Source organism: Micrasema longulum, unplaced genomic scaffold, assembly GCF_059751315.1.
Source record: "Micrasema longulum isolate JH-2025_06_02 unplaced genomic scaffold, ASM5975131v1 h1tg000688l, whole genome shotgun sequence".
Taxonomy (NCBI): Eukaryota; Metazoa; Arthropoda; class Insecta; order Trichoptera; family Brachycentridae; genus Micrasema; species Micrasema longulum.
Genome location: NW_028277884.1, coordinates 575,187 through 600,020, shown reverse-complemented (window position 1 = coordinate 600,020; position 24,834 = coordinate 575,187). Strand labels below are relative to the sequence as shown.

The following is a 24,834-nucleotide window of genomic DNA, read 5'->3' as shown; positions in this document are numbered from 1 at the left end:
TTTAGTATGACTTTAATTATAATTACTTATTAACAACATCAAAGGCGATCGCAGTCTCATCACATCTATTATTTTCTGATTAAAATATAAATATATTTAAATCTGTGTTTTTCCTCCTCTCGATGTAGGGCGCGCACCCCGCATTAGCAATAATAAGTTTATATTTTCTTTTAAACAGAGAGGAAAAACATTTTTGAAAAAGGAATACGGAAGTCCAAGCATCCACTTAAAAGTCCACAGTGAAAGCATCCACCATTTTCCCGAAACTGTTCATAAAGACTTGTGTCTTTCTTCAATTTTTAAAAAACTAACTATGCGAAAATTTAATATTTCTTTACAATCAAACTGCGAAAATAACAAAACAGAGAAACTTTAAAAGCTTTCATTGTACCGCTCACTGCAGTATTGTCAATTTGTGATTCATTAAATACACATGCTCGGCACAATCACCTTTATCGAATTTCCCAGTATGACAGTGAAGGAATACAGTGTTATTTCCAAATTGAGACCGCGGCCGCATGTTCCAGATCCCGCCTCGGAAAGGAAGCAGAACGTAGTAATTCAAACAATTCAAACAACGATACAAAACCCAAATTCATTTAAGAAACATTTTAATAATTAAGAAAAACAATGATACCAAATCACAGAGGAACATCAAATTATCAAGACACTACTGGCAAAATCCTAACACAGATCCTAACATGATCCCTATCGAACTCAGGCGAAATTACTTAAAAGTCCAGTCCATCACAGGGCATAAGCCCTGTGATGGACTGGATAAAACCTGTCGTTCGCTGGTTTAAGGCTGTAGTCTAGTAAAACGAACGCAAAATTTGGAAATCATACGATTTTGCCATTTTATAACAAATGTTTTTTTTTCATCGCGCAATAATAATAAAAAAAAAACATGAGTTAGATAATAACAATATTTTTAAAGGTATTTCTGTTCAAAAATATACTTAAAAGTTTTATGTAACTAAAATATAATTACTTTTAGAGTGGCAGATTCCGCCATTTTAAATTTAGGGTAAACTTAGGTATCTGGGATCTCAATAAAGACTAATTATAGAACAGAAATTCTTTAAATAATTTAAATATAATAAGTTGAATATGAAAGTGGCTGAAGCCAAATTTAATTTTTTTGATTTTGCAAAGAAATACAAGCATTTTAAATCACATGCATTTTTGTGACATTTTCTTTTATTTCTACGTAAAATTATGTCTTCGATAATACTTTAAAAAATATAAATTTATTGAAATATTTTAGTTGAAATCCTTTTTTATAGAATTGTATTCTCTTTTTTTTCAAAAAAAGATAATTCTGGTTGTAATATTAATTTATAAGAACATCTTATTTACGTTTTTATGACATTCAGCCCTGCCCTTGTCGTTTTCGATGCAAAAAAGCGATAAGGTTCTTCTACAGCACGCGCATTATTACTTTGAGGGTGTATGGGATTTGCATGTTTGTTTTTCAATTTTTTTTACGAAGTGGGATTATTTAAAATATTCTAAAGAAATTACAAAATGTGAAAGATTAAAGATATAATACGTACAAATATTCTGCGATCGTTCCAACTTATCAAGCGGTTCAGAATTAGCATCTGGGTATAATATGTACATCTGCATAATTAAGGATTGGGAGAAGTAAGCTCTGGATTAACGTTTGCTTTACATTAATTTTATTATGTATTGTCACAAAAATGTTTTTTTTTATGCACCGTCCCAAATGAGTTTATTTTTATAAAACTCCGAGTATATCATAGTTATATTTTTAAAGAAATATTAGCGTTCTTATAATTTACCTAAATATTTCAATTTTAATGGCTATTTTCAACGAGTTGTAAATAATAGCTCACTATTAGAAAATGGAAATCAAGTTGGGGTAGAATGGGGTTTGAACCCCGGACCTCTGGCCCGTGAGTCCGTAACACTAGCCATGGGACCACAACCCGATTCTATTCAGATAATAAATTTGATTCCCCAGAACGAATTAATTTACTTGCTTACCGTGTCCCTTTCAGACCAACTAGACTGTCTGATATATTCTATCTTATTTTTATTAAAACAAATAATCGGAAACATTCTACCATCCCCATTCTTGGTAACAAAAGTCTACGATGTATGCAAGAAAAGCGATTTGCTTATGAATGTTGATAAATCGAAAGTGATGGTTTTTGAAAGGGATTAAAATATAACTAAATGTGAGATCAGCGTGAACGGAGATATTCTGAATCAGGTAGAAGAATTTGTGTACCTGGGAAGTATGTTTACTAGGGACGGAAAGGCCGATAAAGATATTGAAAGGAGGGTGAGTGCCGGGAACAGGGTGAACGGTGCACTAAAATCTACTTTGGCAAACAAATGTTTATCGCAGGAGGCTAAACTAGCAGTTCACAATGGAGTTCTAGTTCCAACTCTAATGTATGGGAGCGATGTATGGAATTGGAAAAATAATGATGAAAGTAGGTTGAATGCTGTCGAAATGCGATCCCTCAGGCGAATGTGTGGTAAAACGATGTATGATAGGTGCACAAATGTCGAGATCCGTGAAGCGTGTAAGGCTGAGACATGCATTATTGACAGAATTAAGAAAGGGGTGCTGCGTTGGTTTGGACATGTAGAGCGAATGGACAGCGAAAGAACGACTAAAAGGATCTACGATGCAAATGTTGATGGATGCAGAAAACGAGGAAGACCGAGAAAGACATGGCACGATCAAGTTCATCAAGTACTTGAAGATGGACATGTCAAAAGTAGGAATAATCGGCGTGCGTGCATAAGAAGATGTATGAATGTAGAGGAAGCGAGGTCTGTATGCCAAGATAGAGTGTTATGGCGTTCTATCCTCTTTGCCTACCCCTACGGGGAAACGGCGTGATGGTTTGTTGTTGTTGTTGTTGTTCTACCATCCCAAAAACATTTTTTTGGGCCAAGAATATTATTTTTTTATTATGTATTGTATTTGTGACAATTATTAATGTTACCAATATAAGAGGAAGCCTCTGATTGGACTTTATAAAATACATTTATAATATGTATCTTACAATTTTTAATATGTCTGTCAGCTTTCCGAAAAAATAAACAAAAATGTGAACAGATATCGGTCATTGGAAAAATATTTTTTTAGGGAATTCGACAACCCTGTACGTCACAAATGGGGGTTCCTCGAAGCACTTTCCATTCTTGTCCCCCGACTTTCCTATTTGCACTTCAATTTGTGATTATCCCCTCCCCGGTCGGCGGTGGCGGTGGGGGTGGGTGGGGGAAATGTTTTGCGGTGCGTAGGAACCATCTTGTAGATTTTTTATTATGGTTTCCAATTTACTTTAGCGTATTACATATTATTTTTATTTGTCGTGAGGGTGAATTTATTTCACTCGTTTACACAAATTGCTATAAGATTTTTAAAAGATTTGTTTTTACGACTTTCCGGTTTAACTAGAAGAGTTAGGGGTATTCTAAAAAATATTTGTATATATTTTTTATGGATTTTTTTATTTTAACACCATTTACCGACTTTTTTATGCCTGCCAACTTCGTACACTTTGTACACCTAAAAGTTAGCATCTAAAAGCGTATGTCCTATAAGCTCGTTGGTTTAATATTTTTGTGCAATCTGGATAATGTGGAAAAATGTTTGCATACATAAATTTTATAAAAATACGTTGCTAGATAAACGCTAAATGTTTGATCTTGGCAGTTGTGACGTCAAGATTCGTGATAATGTTCTAAACAAATTTGAATGGGTGAGAACAAATAAACAGGAATCGTGACGTATTAGGGGCGTAGCCAATGGAGTTACCCTTTTTGCGAGAATTCAAAATTACAAATTTCAAAATATTTTGTGTGCTACTAATAATTAGTAAAAAAATATTTTATTACTGAACAGTATTTCATGGACTTTTATTACTTTAAAATTGTAAAAAAATATGTATTGTGGGATTTGCAAGTGAGTTTTATTGTCCTGACGAAACCCCTAGACAAAAAAAAGTCGGTAAATGGTTTGTATACCATTATTATTATTTTTTTATTTTTTTTAATCTTCAAGTACAAAGAATAAGTACTTTATATGTTAGTTTTCTTGCTTATTTCGGCTAGTAGTCTGGATTTTGTAATCTAATAAGCTGCCCCTTTAGTAAAGACGGTTAATTATGTCACTTGCGGGGGTAGACGTTAGAATATCGAGACTCTAGCCATAAATATGTAAAGGATTATCACTGAATCCCACTAAAACGTGTGTCACCTTTTTAATCGGTATGTAGGATTATTTTTCGTGTTATTTATGTATTAATTGGGACACGGGGATAACGCCTACAAACTTCATTTCTATGTTAAATATATACCGAGTGTGTTATATGATCTTAAAAGTACTGATGTAAAAATAAAATATAAAAATGTCCAGCCAATGAGAGAGCATCCTACGCGTTAATCCGGGGCAGCCCGACCCCCTCTCGCTCTCTCCTGCGGCTTAGGAATGCTGTCCCGCACCCTGTCCGACAGCGACACGGTGCAAATAATTTAATAAAACCTATGTGTTTTTATGAATAAAGTTGTGCATAAATCGAGAGTAAGCGTGTTTTATTGGAATTACGCCCTCTCCGCCTTCGACTCCGCCGCCTGCCCTTCTTCACCGTCGACCCAGCCAGAGAAGTCTATCTCATCCGAGATAGCCGGACAACAGCAGCTACAGAGCCACCCCTATCTACAGTTAAACTATACACACGGCGAGGTGTCGTGTATACCACATCTAGAAGTTTGGGAAAGGTGTGTTTCACAATATATGTTTGTGTGTGCCCTACTTCAAGATTAAACATAAATATGTAAATAAATCAGCAACGTGATCCTTAGTTGGTATGTATTTTATATTCAGAGTAGGCTGGGGTGTACGGGGTCAAAAATGGTTGGGCGTACTATTTCATAAGTATCCCCTTCACAAACTTTTTATTCCGATATCAAAGTTTTCTTCTACCCTTCAAAAATATTCGGAAACACACTTCTAAGTTGAAAGGAATAAAGAATATTGTTGTTTGTCAAAACTGCTCATATTTGTGTGTGTACTAAAGTAGAAAGGTTCTGAATAAAACTCTGATTTACATCAAACATGTAAGGAAAACGGTCGGAGAAAAACTAAGGGCCGCTTCACCCTAAATATTTATCCAGTATTTCTTCTGAGAACTACACTTAAATTTCGTTTTATTTTTATTTGTAAAAACAGAAATAAATAAATATGAAAGGATGTACAATACTCACTAGATTAAAGTTTTTTTTTTTTTTTTTCAAAAATATTTACAAAATAGTCTTAAATTAAAGTCCTGCTGAGGTGCATACATACAACTCGTTAGCAGGTTCTTATAAATTACTTCGATTATTCACACTTGACCTACATTAATAATAATTTTACTTGAATCGAAATTGAAAATTAAAAACTATCACTAATACAAAAAACTTTTTTTCTATTAACCATAATTTGAGCAAACGTCTCACTCCTGTATTTAAGTCAGTATGTTGATATTGTTTGGTAAAATGTTAAATATTTTAGGTATATTGTATTGCAGTGTCCTTTTGCCATATTCATTTCAATATCTAGGAACAGCTAGCCCTTCCATACTAGTAAACCTGGTGATGTAATCATCTACCAACTTGCGTTTATACTCGGAGTGCGACCCATGCTGACAAATTAATTTGTACTAAAGTAGAGCCCTAACAGATAATTTATTTACAGATTAATACATCAATGATATTGAAATATTGTGTCTCCGGCGGTATACATCTTTCAATTTGTAGTTAATTCATTAATTAGTTATTCAAAAATATAAATTTGTAAGTGTCCGGGCGGATGATTTCCGATTAATTTAATCCCAGTCAGTGGTAAATTCTGTTCCCTCTTTTTCTCAATCCAATAAAGTGCATATTCTGTACTTCTGGATTACTTTCTTTCGGACCAAAGAGGCTATCACATTACAGAGAGCTCCTTCGGGCAGCTTATCTCGTTCGCTACTAGGAATGTACCCGTGTATGTGGGCACCGCCAAGGAGAGATGCCCTCAGATGCGGTGTGCGGTATGTAGTGGGCAAGCTGTCCGAGCGGATGAACAATACACGTGTTTGCGTGTAAAGAACCAGAATCCTGGACGAGTGTTTTTTACTAGATGGCTGCTCAAGATCAAACTAGGGAGTAAAATGAACACTAAACAATGACTTAATATAACTGGCAGCATCTTAAGTATGTTAATTCGGTCAGTCTCAGTTGGACAGTCAGTTCATACAGTCAATTCCATCATGAAGTCAAATAATTCAGTACGTACACAGTACCTAAATAACGTTAAACGTTTAATTAGTATTAATATATTACAACAAAGATGAAGAACATTTTAGAAAAGATAATATAGAAGTCTAGACATGTACAGGGCTTATGACCTGTCATTGGCTGGTTTAAGTGGCCACTTTACACATTGTGTAACATTCACCATTCTGTCCATATTTGAACATCTTTGTTCCTTCAATTCTTTCATCTGTTGATGTTGATGTTTGTGAAGTTAAAGAGCTGAAGCCTTTTTTTCTGCGGGTGAGATTCATCTAATTGAATTATTTGACCTACATACTAGGCAACGTATGAAAAATTTTTTTTTTCAATTTGTATACTTCTTCATAGACCAGGTGAATTTATAAACAATATTTTCAGTTTGTCCAAATTTTTGTAGACAAGATTTGGATTCAACTCCCTGGGGAGCTGTTAACGTCATAATCCATGTAGATGCCTGGACCTATCTATTATATTACCTTATCTAAAATGTTCTTCATCTCTCTTGTAATATGTTAATGTTTACAGCTCCCCAGGGAGTTGAATCCGGTTCTTGTCTACAAAAATTTGGACAAACTCAAAATATTGTTTGCCTAGTAATAATTTCTGTTAGTTTATACAACATATAATAAACACGCGTTAAAGCGTATCATCGTTTTATTTTGAAATCTTCAACTGGGTAGGAGTTCCTATGCATCTACATACCTCAAATCCTACAAAAATAATTATTCGTTAATATTATTTTTTTAAGTCAATCAACAGGCTAATGGAAGCCCTAACATATTGGCATTAATTAGTTAAAATACAATGACACTCAATCTAAACAATCATAAAATCTATTTAAATTTACAAAAGGTTCAATTATGGCATAATCTAGGCGAACATGGCAAGTGTGTCATCGCGAGTCAAAAGTGACAACACCGCTTGATTCTTGAATGCTTGCCTTTGCTGTAGGAACACATTAAAAGTACGAAAGTAAAAATAACTGCACATATAAATAGTGTAGCGAGAGACCTTTGTGGAAAATATATGTAAATCAATAAACGTAGTACTTTATATAATTGGTACACATATTATTTATATTTTTATGTATTTCATTGCTTTACATTTTTTTTATTGTATATTATACCATATTATTTATGTTTAAGTAACATGTATTTTTGGCACATAAATATACTTTATATTTGTATAATAATGATTTTTAATTTTTAACATTTGATTAGCTAGGCATTTATAGTTAAGTAGTTTTAGTTTTTCGTTTTTATGTTATTGTTTTATTAGTATAGGACTACTTACGCTCTAAAGATAAAAAATCTCCATCTTAGAACAGGCTGTGCCATGTTAGATGGAGACTATCATAAACAGAGAACACTCCGTTTTCATTTTACATAAATTGGTTTTATATAGATTCCCTGTTATTAAGTATGTTTATTATTTTTTTGCAACAAATTTATAAATAAATAAATATACAGTTTATATTTGAAGCACTAACTTTGTGGTTGTTCATTATAATAAAATAAATAAAACAACTTTGTTTTTAACCGGTTTCAAAGCAAACAAGCTTCTTCGTTACGTAAACCTTGACGAAGAAGCTTGTTTGTTTTGAAACCGGTCGGTGAAAAATAAAAATTAGCCGTTAAAAACAAAGTTGTTTCATTTTTTTTAATTAAATAAATAAATAATGAGATTTTGTTCACTGTTCTGAGGATCCTCGGCAGAGGAGAAAAGATTCCGATGTTGGTTTTATAATTTCCTACAGCTAAGACAGCATTGATACGCAAATTACGGTGAGGTATATAAAAGTTAATCTGAGCAAGAATATCATGGGCATCCATATAGTTAGATTTTAAATTGTGCAAGAATATCGAACCAGCCAAAATCTTTCTGAATTCTAAATCTTCAGTAAGTACTCTGTTTTTTACGCAATAAAATTACGCGCGGGATATCTGGCTCATGGCTTGACACGACACTTAAGCTTTCGAGAGATGTCCCGCTAGTGGCCCACTAAGGGTTTATGTTCAGTGTAAATACGGGTTTATACATATTTAATCATATGACGGTTGTAACTGTTATTTTACTCGTAAAAAGAAGGCAAATCCAAAAATATCTGAATCCTCGCTACACCTTAAAGCGTGTTAAAAATTTAATACAGTATCTCATTTGTGCGAGTATATGTATCCTCAATTCAGCTCACTACCACATACGCGTTTATTTATATTAAAAATCGCCATAAAAACATACTTTTTTATTAATGATTCCAGACATCATTTTCATGGTTATCAGTGATTTAATTTAGACAACAACGTGCCGAAAGCCACGGCGCCACGGATGCTTATCCCAAATTTGACTGTTTTATATTTGAAAGACGGAAATTTGCATAAATTAGAATTGTTTCCCAAAATGACTGCAAGAATTATTCTGAAAATAGACGATTTTAGAATAGATAAACCAAAAAATAATTCAATCAATTTACTTTCATTGTAGTCATAGGGGATGTCAAAAGTAACACGGACTAAAAATAAAATGTGCAAAATATACGGAGAATAAAACCACTGACGTATCTATGCAAAAACTTTAAGAAATTTGTACCACTTAAAAGTCACAGTGTAATTAATTTGTTTATTTAATTAATTAACAGACTTACGCAGTCCATTTTAACGATGGTGAATATAATTTCTCATAATAAATACAGGTACTAATTGGTTGCGAATTATGTGGGTATGCATTTGTCGATTATTGTCACTATCCTTTTACCCACAACAACTGTTCAGTTCCCACCTCCAGTATCCTTTGATAACCTGCCACAGCAAGACCTCGGGTCGTGTATATTTTTTCGCCAATCGTGTGCCGCATCACCATTTGTTTCCACCGACCACCAGTGTTCAGCTCCAGATCGGGGGCCTGTCCTAGTGTTGGTGCCGCACGCAATAGGGTATTTTCATAAACTGGGGATATGATTTTTAATGTATTCAGTATTTAAAGAATATTTTTACGATTGCGAGCATTTCACTATAAAAATCTGAAACGAATGTTTTCATTTATAATTTCCTATTTAAAATTTGATAGAAATAAAACGGCCCGTAACTGGCCAAAAAGGTTGATGACGTCACGTGTGACTTAGAGATCCTACGTTCACTCAAATCCTATACTGAGATACTCCGACGCGGGCGGCTTGTGGCTTTTTATTTGTTTTTTCATAGTTAAATTTCGTATTTTCCTTTGCTATTTTTTGTTTTTATTTATAAACATCTATAGCATTATGACTGACATTGGTTTTTTACAAGGAAAATTCGATAACTTGCCCAAAATAGATAGATTCATGATGGGTATTTTTTTCTCATCCAATACAAACTTTTTAAGTTCCGAATATAGAAATGTAAAGGTCGCAAGGTAAGGAAATATATTATGTTTGCTTCCAGAATGTATTAATTTAAATAGTCATATTATTTGCATGTACTATAAATGTATTGTTTTGCGTACATTTAATGCAAAAGGGAAGTAACGTGACTTTGACACAACATAATCCATAAAATACCATTGCTTGTAAACATCTCTGTTGCTCGTGTTGCTCTGTTGATGTGATTTATTTATTAATATATCTGCTAGGGAAAATTACAGAGACAATGCCATAGTTTACATTTAAGTAAAATGGACGGGTGAAGACATTTTATGCGCGTTAATTAGTTAAAACAGTGTGAAACAACCGATTACAACAAAAACAACACGTAGAATTTGTTTAAACGGTCAGTCAAATTCGTAACGCGTGACGTCACTAGCCCATACGGCATCCGAATGGTCGTTTTGGCGCCAATTCAAAGTATACGTTTTTAAACCGCTCTGAAAAATTAACGCGTGGACATAAAAAAAAAAAACTGTACTGTTACCATCGTATTTTTTTTTCTATTTTATATTAATTTATTTTTATATTAAAATTAAAAAATATAATCCACTATATCGTAGAAGCCCTGGGGCTTCGCCCCAGTTATTTTTCGCCCCGCACTAACGTGGGAATTTGTTTTCCCGCCACTAATAAAATAAAATACAACTAAGTACTATTAAAACAAGGACAAAAAAAAATACTACCTTAAGACAAGATCTGATCTATCTTAGTGATTTTTTTAATCTATAAAGACTTACACCAAAAAATACCAGATCTTGTTTTGAGTTTACAATACGACACAATCGGGACATTGGTACATGCAAGCTATAGTTTGTGCTGTGTTGATCAAGGAACAGCGCATTATTAATTCGCAACCTGCGGATTGGAACATTAAATCCCACTTGTTCCAGTAACGATGGTAAACCAATTAAGCTATTCAGTTAATTAAACATAAATATGGAGTCAATGTTATTTCTACGTTTTTGTAGACTTGAGATTTTTAACATTGACTCCATTTCTCCGTAAGTGTAGTCTCCCCTCTCGAGGCCAATCATCCGTGCCACTTTTCTTAGCAAACGATGTTGCGCCGATTCGATATGATCTATCCGGCCTGCATAGAAGATAGACCAGATCACGAATGCATATTCTAAAAGAGGACGAACAAGTGAGCAATATAGTGTTTTAACTGTGAAAATATCAGTAAAGTCGCCAGATGTCCTGCTAACAAAATCTAAGAGTTTTAGTGACTTAATCTTAAGACTCTGCGGGTAATCAATTATAATGTCATCGCTGTTCAGCCAAAAGTCGCTAACCCAAAAAACATGATTTTGAGAAATCCCAATTGGAAAGTCTAGGGTCCAAGGAAAAATTACATTTCTGTGTTTCAGAGAGTTTCTGTACACAGCATAATTTATTTATATCAATTCCATTTTAAATTTTTTCCTCGATATACATTAAAAAAATATATTAAATGTTTTTTAATAAGGTAAGGCGGTTTAATAAAGTGAAGTAAGGTCAGCCTCGTAATTTAGTGGTCAGCGCGTTTGCCTACCATGCAAAGAGGTCATGGGTTCGATTCCCGGCATGGTTGATATGAAATATTTATTTAAAAGGTTGTTTTTACACTTAAGTATTTCATAATCCCTGGACTGGTGCTTGAAGCATAAGACTGATCATCATACCTTCTTGTAATAAAAAAGATCAATATAGGCTACGACTGGTGTACTAATGCAGTGTCCTATGCACCATTAGGTGCGGAAAGAAAATGATGATGATAAAGGTTGATAAGAATTGGTTAAGTGACTTATGTTTATTTTTAATCTGGACAATACAAGCTATAAGAGTTAGTGAAAGAAAGGAAATATAAGACAATTATTATATGGCCAAAAAAATATTTTTATTTGAGGAAAAAAAATTAACACGTTTTTTATATTTTAAAATATAATAATGTAAAGTCACACAGTAAAAAATAAATAATTTAGATTTCGCAACATTTTTCTTACTATGTTAACTTGGTGACATGTAAAAAGTGGCCATTTAAACCAGCCAATGACAGGTCATAAGCCCTGTAACTGTCTAGACTTCTATATTACGTTCTCTAAAATGTTCTTTACCTATGTTGTAATGCATTAATAACTAACAACAAAATCAAAATAAATTTCTGTGATGAGGAACATACCATGTGTACCATTGTGGAGTTCAGCCGCTGTTTTCCAGAGGAACAAAAATCTTCGAAAGGTCATACCATTTGGATCCACTCCTATTAATTATATATACCTACTGTCGGGAACCAGCTTACGCATCGCCAGTGCCGCTGTGACCCGCCTACTAGAAATTTGAGCTGCAGCTCAAAAACTCGAAGCGTTCGAACCATCTTTTTGTACCGGTTCAAAATTTACTTACCCATGGGCCATGCCTGCATTGAACACTGTAACGTTCGGCATAAATATACTCAGAAGCCATTTCCCCAAAAAGTGTTCAAACGCAGATTAAGTTCCTCTCGCTTACATTGCCTCGTTATTCCTTAAGCATATTTTCTTTCTTTTCATCCCTTTATGTCTGTACTCCAATTTTACAAAAGCCCACAACAATACCCCGAAACGTATTCGCGCAAAGTGTGTAGTATTTTTGTAATGCGTAAGTTCTCTCCTGCATAAAATATTTACTGGCTTTGAAAATGTGGAATTCATATGACTGTATTGGAAAAAATGATTTTTGTCCATACAAACTGAAAGCGATTATCGCCTTCCGAATAAGAAAGCTTAGTGCTTTCCGAAATCGTATTTTAAAATGATTTTCTTTTGCGTAACAATATCAAGAATGCAAAATAGGCAAACACGGTACGTAACTGAGATTCTTAAAAAAAGGGCGTATTAATGTATCGAAGAGAACGAAAAAAAACATTGCATAATTATTATTTAGCGAATATCCATATCGGTGACATTTTTGGTTTTTGTATATATGTCATGAAACAAGGAAAGCTTTCGCTAGCGCGTTTGGAGCGCCATCTATGTATTTGATATTGAGGTTAAGTATTAAAGCAAATTACTTTATTTATGTAGCTAAGACTCTATCCGAGTTAAATTAATTACTAGTAATCGCCTGCAGATGGCTCTGCAATTTTATTTACTAATAAGCGGAATGGGGAATGTTGTAGAATTCTACATAAAAGTGGCCACTTGAACCCAACCTATGACAGGTCATAAGCCCTGTAAACGCTCGAATATCCATAATCTTGAAACAAAAATTCTACCCATCTCTGTAGTGATATAAATAATAATATACCTACTCCCCCTTGGGATAAAAAACCCAGAATTGTGTGTGTATAAATATGTAAATATATATACATACCAAAAATAATATTGCATAATTAAGTTATTTATTTGTTTGGAGTATTGAGATGCTAACACACATAGACGGACTCACTAAAGTAATGGCATCACTACATAGCCTCTTCTACAAAATTAAAGATTTTATACCAAAAAAGGAAAAAGTTATGATGTACGAAGCCTATGTCAAAAGTAAATTGAGTTACATGATCGCCTTCTGGGGAACTGGTAACAAGACAGACATAACAAGAATACAAAGAGAACAAAATAAAATTCTTAAACTAACATACAACCTACCCTACCTGACCTCTACGACTGAACTGTACAAAAAAACACACCAGTTTGACATAAACCATTTGACTAACATTGAGACCTTAAATATTGTGCACAAAATAACACTGGGAAACATACAAGACGACGACATAATATTAGTCAAAAATGCTAAAATACACAAATATAACACCAGACAACAACAACACTATCATATTGAAAAAGCAAAGACAAACACAGGACAGTCAAAAATACTACATAATGGACTTAAACACTTCAACGACCTACCTTACTACTTGAAAACTTTTACTGGAGACAAATTTAAAATCAATCTGAAAAAGCACATGATGACTGAACTAACTAGACTAGACGAGACATAAAATGACTAGACAATATTAAATTTCTAATGTAACCCTAACGGGTTTTTTAAAATTGTCAATAAATAAATAAAAAAATAAAAAAACAATATAAAATGAATGGAAATTAGGCTATTATTTTTCGCGTATTTGATATTTGAAATTTCAATACAACCGGTAATGAGATGTTCGCAAATAAATAATTGTAATGTATTTATTTAGATAGTTGTTGTTATTTAGATAGTTGTTGTTATTTAGATAGTTGTTGTTGGTGAATGTTACACAGTGTGTAAAGTGGCCACTTAAACCAGCCATTGACAGGTCATAAGCCCTGTAGATGCCTAGACTTCTATATTACCTTCTCTTAAATATTCTTCATCTCTGTTGTAATGTGTTAATTATTTATTATTTATCACGCTATTTATTGCATTTAGCCAGCGGTTGGCAAGACAAATGCCAAGAAAAGCATTCGCCATAATAATTGTAATTTATATCTCTGTATCATATACTCTTTACTATTTTGCAAATGCAATATATTGTATAATTTTTTATAGTAAACGCTCGTTTTTCGCCAACAAACTGTATTTATTTAAGAGGAAAACAAAAAACAAACCGATACAAGCGTTGACCTAGAGATTACACACGCGTTGACTTATGACTGCGATAACTTAAGCATGTTCATTATTGTTCATTGTGATCGCTTTTGAGCGTTTGTGCATTTGTTTGTGCAAGCATTTGTGCAAGCATTTGTGCAAGCATTTGTGCAAGCATTTGTGCAAGCATTTGTGCTTAGCATTTATTTAAGCACGTCGATAGTTATTTGTGATTGAGCTAAAGATTGAGGTTGAAACTATCAAAATATACTTTAAAAAAACTTTCTAATGATTTTGTTAATTGGCTCCCGGTTATCTGATCGCGGGCAACCGGGAGTCACGTGCCTCGAACTGGCCCATGTCCCGTGTCCCCATTACGGCTACCCGGAACAGGGCATGTCCCACATTAGGCCGTAATAAATTGGGCGTCCCGAAAATAGCCTGCAGCGTCGGCCCTTCCCAGAGTTAAACCATTACTCCAACTGATATAAATTCTAGGTAATTTCTTCATATACGGGTGTGAAATTACCTCCAGGGAATGCGGGCGTCGAATTATTTTCTATTAAGATATTATCTTTACCTTTATTTTCCTGATATTTTTTCCTTATTTTTACGTTTATTGTTCTCGTACCGAGAAAATAATATATTCCATATTGTTGCCAGAATTTCAAATGGCGTTAGGGACATGTTGTTCCTTTTATTTATTTATTTTTTGTTCAATTTTAATTAGGGTATTAGTAGGGCCTGCCATCCAAGTTATTACTTATTATTATTAGACATTCACTTGATTAACTTATCAGTACCTTTAAAAACTCTCTTCTGTGCCCTAGTTTGCCCGCACCTAGAGTATTCCTCTGTTATCTGGTCTCCATATTATGATATTCACATCAAGAATATTGAATCAGTGCAACATCGATTTTTGAGAAATATAGGCTGGAGGTTGGGCTTATCCAGAGACCAATATACGTATAATGAGCTAGAAACTAGCTTAAATATATATTTTTTATTTTTTTTATTTGAGAATTTATTTTTAAACCCTTACGGATTATTACATAAATTTTACATAAAATAATATATACATTTTTCATTAATACTCTGTCGTTCAAAATAATATTTGTTACATCTTTTGAAAAGTTTGTCCGAGTCTTTTGTTTAGTTTTGTCTGGTAGATTATTGTATAATTTCAGTCCCTGGTTCATTAGTCTTGATTGTCCTTGTCTTGTTTTAGAAAGTTGTACATGGTATTTGTCTGATATTCTTGTATTATGTCCATGTTGACAACAATTTTTTACAAGTTTTAGTTCTTCGTCTACAATTATCTTCTCTTCAAGACCGTCGAAATAAATCCGCCTACAATTTTTTACAAGTTTTAGTTCTTCGTCTACAATAATCTTCTCTTCAAGACCGTCGAAATAAATCCGACCTTCTAGTCCTATTTAAAATTCTTAACTAATTATTTGATGCGCCTGAACTACTGAGCTCGATAAACATCCCAACTAGAAACCTCAGACGTAAAAAAATCAAATGTAAAAAAATAACATATTTCCCTATGGTCTGTTAACAAACAAAAAATAGAAAAAAAACAATGAACTTCCTCATTAAACATCCGAGCGCGCTGTGCCTGCAGCAATGGACAATGTTCGCTCAATCCTTTCTCCTGTTCTTGCAGTGCTGGACTGCCAGGTGTCGGCGTGGGGCGCGTGGTCGGCGTGCGACGCGGCGTGCGGGCCGGGCTCCATGTCGCGCGCGCGGCGCGTGCTGCGCGCGCCCGAGCGCGGCGGGCGGCGCTGCCCGGGCCTGCTGCAGCGGCGCGCGTGCCGCGGCTCCGCGTGCCCGCTGCACGCCGCCTCCGCCCTCAGAGGTAAGAAACATTCGAAGATAAGCGTTTTTATTCTTTTTCGTTTACCCCTACAGCGATAGGAAAAGTCATTATGATATCTACCTGTGCGCAATCATTTGTTCATTGTTATAATTCTTTTTTCGCACTTTGGTGCACTAATGAATGATATTTTGTTTTTATTTTATTTTATTTTATTTAGAAAACATACAGTCATACATAATAAGTATTAAAAACAACATTTTTTAACATAAAAAGACCAATTGAGTTTTCATTAATTATGCAAAAGATATGAACATTAAATGTGACAAAAATAAATAAATAAGAATTTCAAGTGAGAAAAGAATAATTGTTAACATTTGCGTTTTCCATGGAGGTAGTAAATTTAATTAAATAAAAATACCGAATGCACTGATGATATGAATGATTCTGTCTTATATATCGTACTTATGCACATTATATGCATATATACAAACATATATGCATATATACATACATATATGTATATATACACACATACCCACATATACATACATATAAAGACACATCCTTACATACACATAAAAACATATATGTCTTGAAATAAAACACTATTTCTTAATAAATGATAATAATTAAATAATTTTAAAGTATTCCTTACCGAAAACGATAGTTCACCAAACAAAACACAAATTACGTTTTAAGAATCATTGTTTCATCGACTTTTATATCACATTATTATTCACAAAACGACATAAGTTATACATATTATAATTCTTCAAATATATTTATTCTTAACACTATACACTAGTAACGTTTTTATCATAACTGTAACTAAATTTTAAAAGTTTAAATAGATACTGAAGAATAACCTACAATATTCAACTGTCATCGTATGCACAAAAACGAATTACAATAAAAAAAACAATTGGCGAATCTTTGTTTTTTTAAAACTCACTAAAGGATTTATACTATATTATGGATTAAAATATCAATTCATTTCGATTAAAATATCAATTTATTAATTTATTTTAAAGCAAATTTACTTTCAAACCACCGAAACATAAGTATGATCAATTACTGTCAATTACTTACTTATTATTGTAACTTTTGTGTTAAAACATACAAAATATATTCGTTATCTCTTTCTCACACATAACGAGTGCGTATATTGTCACCTCCCTTAGACTGTCTTAAGTCAAATTGATGTATTTTAAAGAATACTAGCCCTTATGAAAAAGTATTGAAAGACTAAATTGCATTAATGAAAGCTGCAAGATTTTACTGTAATCGCAAGTGTAATTTTTCGAACGAGATTCTAAAGTTTTAGGTTAAAGACGAATTTGAATTAGTGATTTTTAAGTGAACAGAGTAATCTCGTGTAATCCGTAGTAATAATTTTGGCCAATAGAGGCGCAACTGGTCGCTGTATGGAATAAAGGAATATATAAATTTACTTACCCAAGAAAAGTAATATATTTTTTTGGTGATGTGTTTTTTCCTAATTATACTACAGTATTATAAAACATTACTTACGATGTCAAAAAAATATGGCAAGCTGCATGTAATCGATTATAAGGAGCATTCGCCCCTGATATATACATACATACACATACTTACATACAAACACTACAATACAAACACTTACATATACATACATATACTTTTCTGCATTATGTATAAGTTTTTATTATTCATTGTTTTCTATTATTATTTTGTTTATTGTTTTGATTATTTTGTATATTGTTTAATGTGTTTATAAATGTTTTTGATTTATATATAGAAGAGTCTTAATTTAACACGGAATTTTCTGATAAGTCAGGACATAAAAAATATATAATTTTGCTTTATGATGAAAATGTGAATTTTGTGCATTAAAGAAATTTAAAAATATATTTTTATATATGTATACGATATATAAGTTTTTAACCTTCTTGTATTTTGTATTGTATAGTGTTTAAATTGTCGTAGATAATATTAATATAACTTACCTCGCAATGTAGTTTACTAAGCTTTCAGTTTTTTTTCTTCCTAACTTAACAAGCCACTGGGTTATTTTATTTTTTTGCATAGAAGTTACATCGTGATGGGTGAATAAAATATCTTAACCCTTATTTTAAATTCTATGTGTGTAAGTAAACAAATAAACCAGCCACTGACAAGTCATACGCTTTGTAAATGCTTTCGCGTTCATATCCGCTATCGAAAACGTTCTCTATAAATTTAGTTTTTTTCTGTTTTACCGGCGGATAATTTCTAGAACAAAGCTTTGATACTGCGCCTCGAATTCTTTAGTAGGAAAATTCACATATAAAACATTTTATCCCCTAATTTAATGAAATCGAATTCCCGGAAAAGTTGATGTTCGTTCCCTTCCGATATTAAATCGCGGGCTAAGCGTCTCCCATGAGGACCGCTGTACGCCATATGCCCAACTGAGGACCCTTGTGACGAAGATACGAGTCCTTATCTTATTTATTGTCCTGCCTCTAGACATAATGAAACCAATAAGCCCTTACATAAGAGGAAGAAATAATCTATGGCTATTTTCTAAAAAATAAAAATATAAAGAATGTACAGCAAAATATTACAGCACTGCATTAGGGTTGGTTAATAAGAATTGCGTATAAATCCCTCAATAAAAAAAGGAAATTCGCTGCCACCAGAGTTAACATTTTATTGTATGTACGAGGTGTGTTCAGAAAATAACGGGAATTTTCAAATTTCGCGGGTTCGAAAAGTCCGATCGTCAACATTTTTTTTTCTTCTTCTTCATCACGTGTCATGTCAGCTACCCCCGACGTTGACGACCACTTGGGAGAAAGTAAAATAAAAGCAGAATGATGAATTTTACACTGTGTGCAAAGTGTATCCTTAAACCGGCCAATGACAGATCGTAAGCTTTGACCTAGACTTATATATTGTTTCTCAAATGTGTTTTTTTTATCTCTGTTGAAATGTGTTAACTTAAAATTAAATCAATAAATTTATTAAAAAAACATAATAACAGTTTTTTGGAGAGATAAACAAAATAACTGTAGCGTATTATAATATAACAGAGATTAAGAACATTTTAGAAAAGGAAATGTAGGGTCCATAGCCCATAATCGATGACACACACGGGTTAAATTAGTTCACCTGAAGTGAACTTATGACCGACAATGCAATGCCATCATTTTCTATCGAATCCAATACATACTTTTAATGCAACTCTATCAGTATTGCACATGAAATCGGAGGGCATCGTTCTGCAGTATATTCACATTGTCCCTACCCTGAAGAAGTGAACTACAAAAGAACGTCGTCTATAAAGAGACCACAGGACGCGTCCAACGTCAGTCAGCCCGTTCAGTTAGTCAGCCCAACAAGTTCAGTTCACGCCAGACCAGCTCGACGACGTCACTCAGTCCCAGTATGTAGTTCCAGTCTCTTCAACCCATCATTGCCGCTAGACTTTCGCTATACAACTAAGCGCTGTATCTTATTCGCCATGTAATAAATACGCATTAAACAGCAACCTCGTGTCTTCTCTGTCCATCTCTAACTGGGGTAGGAACTCCAACCAAGTCTCAACAACCTTTTCCTAAAGGAATATAGAAGTCTAGGCCTCCACAGAGCTTCTGACCTGTCGTTGGCGGATTAAAGTGGCCACTTTACACACTGTGTAACATTCCTCAGTCTGCCTTTATTATAAACAATGTTTTGAGTTTGTCCAAATCCAAAAAACAAGGATTAGATTTAACCCTGTTTTGCCTGTGGAAGCCTACATATCTATATTTTCTTCTCTAAAATGTTTTTCATCTCTGTTGTAATATGTTAATATTAACAGCTTCCTAGAAGGTTGAATCCAGTACTTGTATACGAAAAATTGGACAAACTCAAAACATTGTCAAAATAACTTTGTTTTACGAACCACTTTTTCTTGACACAACGATCAATTTCGGTAACAACACGTTGCCTTTTTCAGGGTTATTTAATAATTGAAAACAAAATTATTGTTATGATGTTTTGAGTATGTCCAAATGTTTGCAGACTGGCTGAATTTCCTCCCTAAGGAGTTATTTAGTTTTAAATTTGTTGCAACAGAGAGAAAACATTTTTCGGACGTGAATATGGAAATGTAGGCATTTACAGGGCGTATGACCTGTCGTTGACTGGTTTGAGTGGCCGCTTTACACGCTGTAACCATTCTGCCTATGTTTGAACATCCACATTTTCTCAACTCTTTCATCTGTTGACTTTTGTGAAAATAATTTCGAAGCTATTAAAAAGTTTTGTAATCATTTCGGCGAATTGATCATGTCTAATCATTTGAATTCCCTCTTTTTTCAATCCAATGAAGTGAATATTATGTCCTTCTGGATTGCCGTCTTTCAGCAAAAAGATGCTTAAGCTACCAGATTACAGAGAGTTCTTCCGGGCAGCTTTTCTCGTTCGGCAAAGAGCAACTTTTCCGTGTATGTGGGTACCGCCAAGGAGACTTATGTCCTCAGATGCGGTGCGTGGTATGTGGTGGGCAAGCTGTTTCTTTTTTTTTATTTATATTTAAAATAATACAAACATAATGTATGAATGTCCTAATATTAACTTTTATCTAATTATTTTGAAAACATATGACACGCAAAACCAAAAGTGTCGCAATTAAAAAATATTACTTAATTCTTTTTGATCGTGATAGCTATTAATGTAATTTATATTGATAATTTCTTATACTGTGTTTTCTCACTACTTTGGAGTGTATTAACTATGTATGAAATTATGTATTTATTTGTTTGCGGTTCCATAAACCTTTTACATAATTATTAAAATACACAAAAGAAAAGCAAAATATTAAAAAAAGGACAAAAACATCGAAAACAGTATACGATGGTCAACAGTATTTATATACTAGGGTTGTGTAAAAAAAAGGTTCTCTTTTTTTTTCAGGTTTAAGGCATTTTTTATTTGAACTGAAAAATACATCATTGGAAAGCTTAATTTCTTAACTGTTTTTCAACATAATCACCAGATTTTTCAGCGCATTTTTGTTGACGACTAATCCATTTTTGGAATCCAGCTTCAAAGAAGTCCGCGACCAGTCCTTGGAGGAATTTGGCGACCGCTTCCTGCTTTCTTTCATCAGTCTCGAAACGTTGTCCACCCAAATGTTGCTTTAATTTTGGAAACAAGTGGAAGTCACTCGGTGCAAGATCAGGGCTGTAGAAAGCCTGTTCAACGAGATCCCAGCCAAAATTTTCGATTGAATCCTCGGTTTGGCGAGAGACGCGCGGGCGCGCATCGTCGTGGTGCAGTCTAACGCCTTTCGTCAGTATTTCTCTCCGGCGATTTTGGATGGCTCTTCTGTGTTTTTTCAAGGTCTCGCAATAATTTTCCGAATTCATTGTGGTCCCTCGAGTCATAAACTCAACAAGCAGGACGGTCACCTAATTCCTCCACGGACGGGCGGTGGACTTCTTTGAAGCTGGATTCCAAAAGTGAATTAGTCGTCAACAAAAATGCGTTAAAAAATCTGGTGATTATGTTGAAAAATAGTTAAGAAATTAAGCTTTCCAATGATGCATTTTTCAGTTCAAATAAAAAATGCCTTAAACCTGAAAAATATTTGAGAACCTTATTATTTACACAACCCTCGTATAATGATGTATGATGTTTACACTTCAAACGTTATTGTTGTATTGATTTATTTATTATACTGCACAAGTGCCTTTTTCAATATAAAATATAACAATACAATGAGTTAGTTAGATATACAAAAAAAATAAAACAATATTTAAACATGGGTACTACTACTACTACTACCATCACGCCATTTCCCCGTAGAGGTAGGCAGAGAGAATGGACCACCACACACGTCTATCCTGGCATACAATCCTAGCCTCTTCCACATTCATACATCTTGTCATACATGCCCTTCGGTTCTGTCTGCTTTTGACATGACCAGACTTAAGATTTTGGTTTATCTGATCATGCCACGTCTTCCTTGGTCGTCCTCGTCCAACGTTGCCGTTCATTTTTGCCCTATATAATTGTTTTACCATTCTCTCGTCGCCCATTTGTTCTACGTCACCAAACCATCTCAGGGACCCTTTCTTAATCTTATTTATTATACTTATCTCAGATTTACACTCTCGCCTGATTTCATCATTCGTAACCTTGTCATACATTGATTTCCCACACATTCGTCTAAGAGATCGCATTTCAACCGCATTCACTCGGCTTTCATTCTTCCTCTGCCAGTTCCACGTTTCGCTTCCATACATAAGTGTTGGGACTAAAACTCCGTTGTGCACTGCCAGTTTAGCTTCGATTGACATATTTTTATTAGAAATTACTGTGCTTAGTGCTCCGTTCATTTTGTTGCCCGCATTCACTCTTCTTTCAACATCTTTTGCTACTCTTTCATCTCTTGAAAACATGCTTCCCAGATACACAAATTCTTCTACTTGCTCGAGACATTCGTTGTTTACATTTATTATGCAGTCAGTAACCTCACTATCCCTTTCAAATACCATCACTTTTGACTTACTTTCGTTCATCGCCAATTCGCTCTCCAGGCATACATCATACATTCCATTTATTTATTTATTTATTTATTTATTTATTTACGGACAAAGTCCATTATAAACATTACAATTAAAAGAAATTTTTACAAAGGAATAAAAAAATATAAGGAACAGAAATAAGCAGCAAAGACAGATGATAGATTTTTTAGATTAAGTAAAAAGCATAGGCTAACTATACAGATTCTTTAGCTGATTTGTAAAGAAAGACATCCTTACACCATAATAATCAAGATCTTGATGATCGTTCACCCGCCTGATCATTCTGGGCAAAGGCGACTGTGCACCATAATTGGTCCTGTAGTGACCGAGGAAAAGCATTTCATTATTTCTTAGTCTACGGGTGGGAACGTTAAAAAGAATCTTTTGCAAAATTTCAGGGGCATCAATGAGACAGTTCATAATTTTATACATGCAGATTATATCTGCAATGCATCTGCGTTTTTCAAGACTTGATATGCTTAAAAACCTCTCCATATCAGAATATGAATAGTCTCCTCTTTCCAATCCCATCTTCCATGCAATTTTTCTTATAAAACGATGTTGAACTGATTCAAGGCGCTTGATATGAACAGCATAATGAGGGGACCAGATTACAGATGCATATTCAAGAATAGGGCGAACTAAAGAGCAATAAAGTGTTTTAAGTGTAAGCATACTTTGGAAATCAGACGTAGTTCTATTAATAAAGCCTAAAATTTTTAAGGATCTGTTTACTATATTATCAAAGTGTTCCAGAAAAGTTAGTTTATTATCTAGGATCACTCCAAGATCTCTTATAGAGGTGACAATCGAAAGAACTTGGCCATTAAGTTTATAATCAAAAATAAAAGGATGTTTACATTTATGGTATGAAATAATTTTGCATTTATCGATGTTAAGTTCCATGTTATTAGTTTTGCACCAAGTAGAGAGAGAGAGAGACTATTTGCTACAAATCAGCCTTGCTGCTTGCTAACAGAACTGCATCGTCAGCATACAACAAGCAGCTTACTTACAACATGGGTATAAAAATAAAAATAAAAATAACAAGAAATATATATACATATATATGAATGTATGTCACCATACAAAAGGTATAAAAAATATAAAATAAATAAACACTAGATCATTAGCTTAAGTAGTTTTTGCAAATAACTTGTTAATCGTTACTATAGAACATAATAAAATATTCACAGAGACTCGAGTTAAAAATGTCGATATGAGAGGTAAATTCGTTTTCTATCTTGTGTATACGCGGTATTGGTGAGTGACAAAGATAGTTTGTTTGAGAAGAAAGACAATTATATAAACTGTTTTGTCAAGTTTTACGTATTGGTATTTTAATATTTATTAAATCCAGGAGTTCGCAACAACCGAATTTATAATTAATGATTCTATAAAAAAATCGGTCAGTTTTTGTCATAAAAATCTTTTCTTTTTATGTTAGGTCCCAAATGATTTTTTTTTATACAACACATGGGAGTATAAAATCTACTAAATGTAGAAAATGTTATGTTAATAATAAATTTAAAAAAACATTTCTAAACAATATAAGTACACTTAAAAAAAACTCCTTTAAAGCCAACTCGAAAAGGATTACTTTTTAAGAGCTAACTTATCTTCTACACACATGTGGACTTTTGTGGAAATGTAGTTGTTTAAACATAGGCAGAATGGTGAATGTTACACAGTTTGTAAGTGGTCAGACGACGTTACTGTTTTTATATCTTTAAAATATTACAATGATCCGCAAAGTGGGCGCTACAAATGGATATTTAATTTATAATTTATTCGAGTTATTTTTCATGACAGCAGTTGATAGAGATTCAGGTCACCGTTCGCTGCGGGGATGTAACTTTCGATTCGAGTAATCCTACATCTCCGAAATGACGGGTGTCCTAGAGATTGGCACGTGACGCTCAAACAGTCAGATGTCTGTTATCTGTCCGCGTAATCCAGTTAGCAGATAATGTACGTCGGGCGAAACGCGCGTCCCGACGCCGACGCCGACGCCTACGCCCGGTCGATACGAGAACGGAGAGCGAATATCATAACAACGAGGTCCCCTGAGAGTTCGCAGGCTGTACTCGGTCAGACATATTTGGAAGATATAATATATATAATATTCATACTAATATTATCAATGTGAAAGTTTTTTTTTTTTCTTCACGTCTCAACGGAGCGACTGATTTATATAATTCTTTGCATAGGAGTAGCTGGAGAGGTGGGAAGAAATTTTTTTATCC

At 33.8% G+C, this 24,834-nt stretch overlaps 1 protein-coding gene across 2 annotated transcripts in view; it reads left to right on the top strand.

The window, feature by feature from the left end:
- vex (somatomedin B and thrombospondin type 1 domain containing protein vexed) overlaps positions 1–24,834 on the top strand; it is a 341,079-nt gene that overhangs the window by 220,849 nt on the left and 95,396 nt on the right. For both annotated transcript variants that reach the window (XM_088229627.1, XM_088229628.1), the window contains exon 3: positions 15,900–16,091. In XM_088229627.1, coding sequence (XP_088085753.1) covers positions 15,900–16,091 — 192 coding nt within the window. The remainder of the gene's footprint in view (positions 1–15,899; positions 16,092–24,834) is intronic.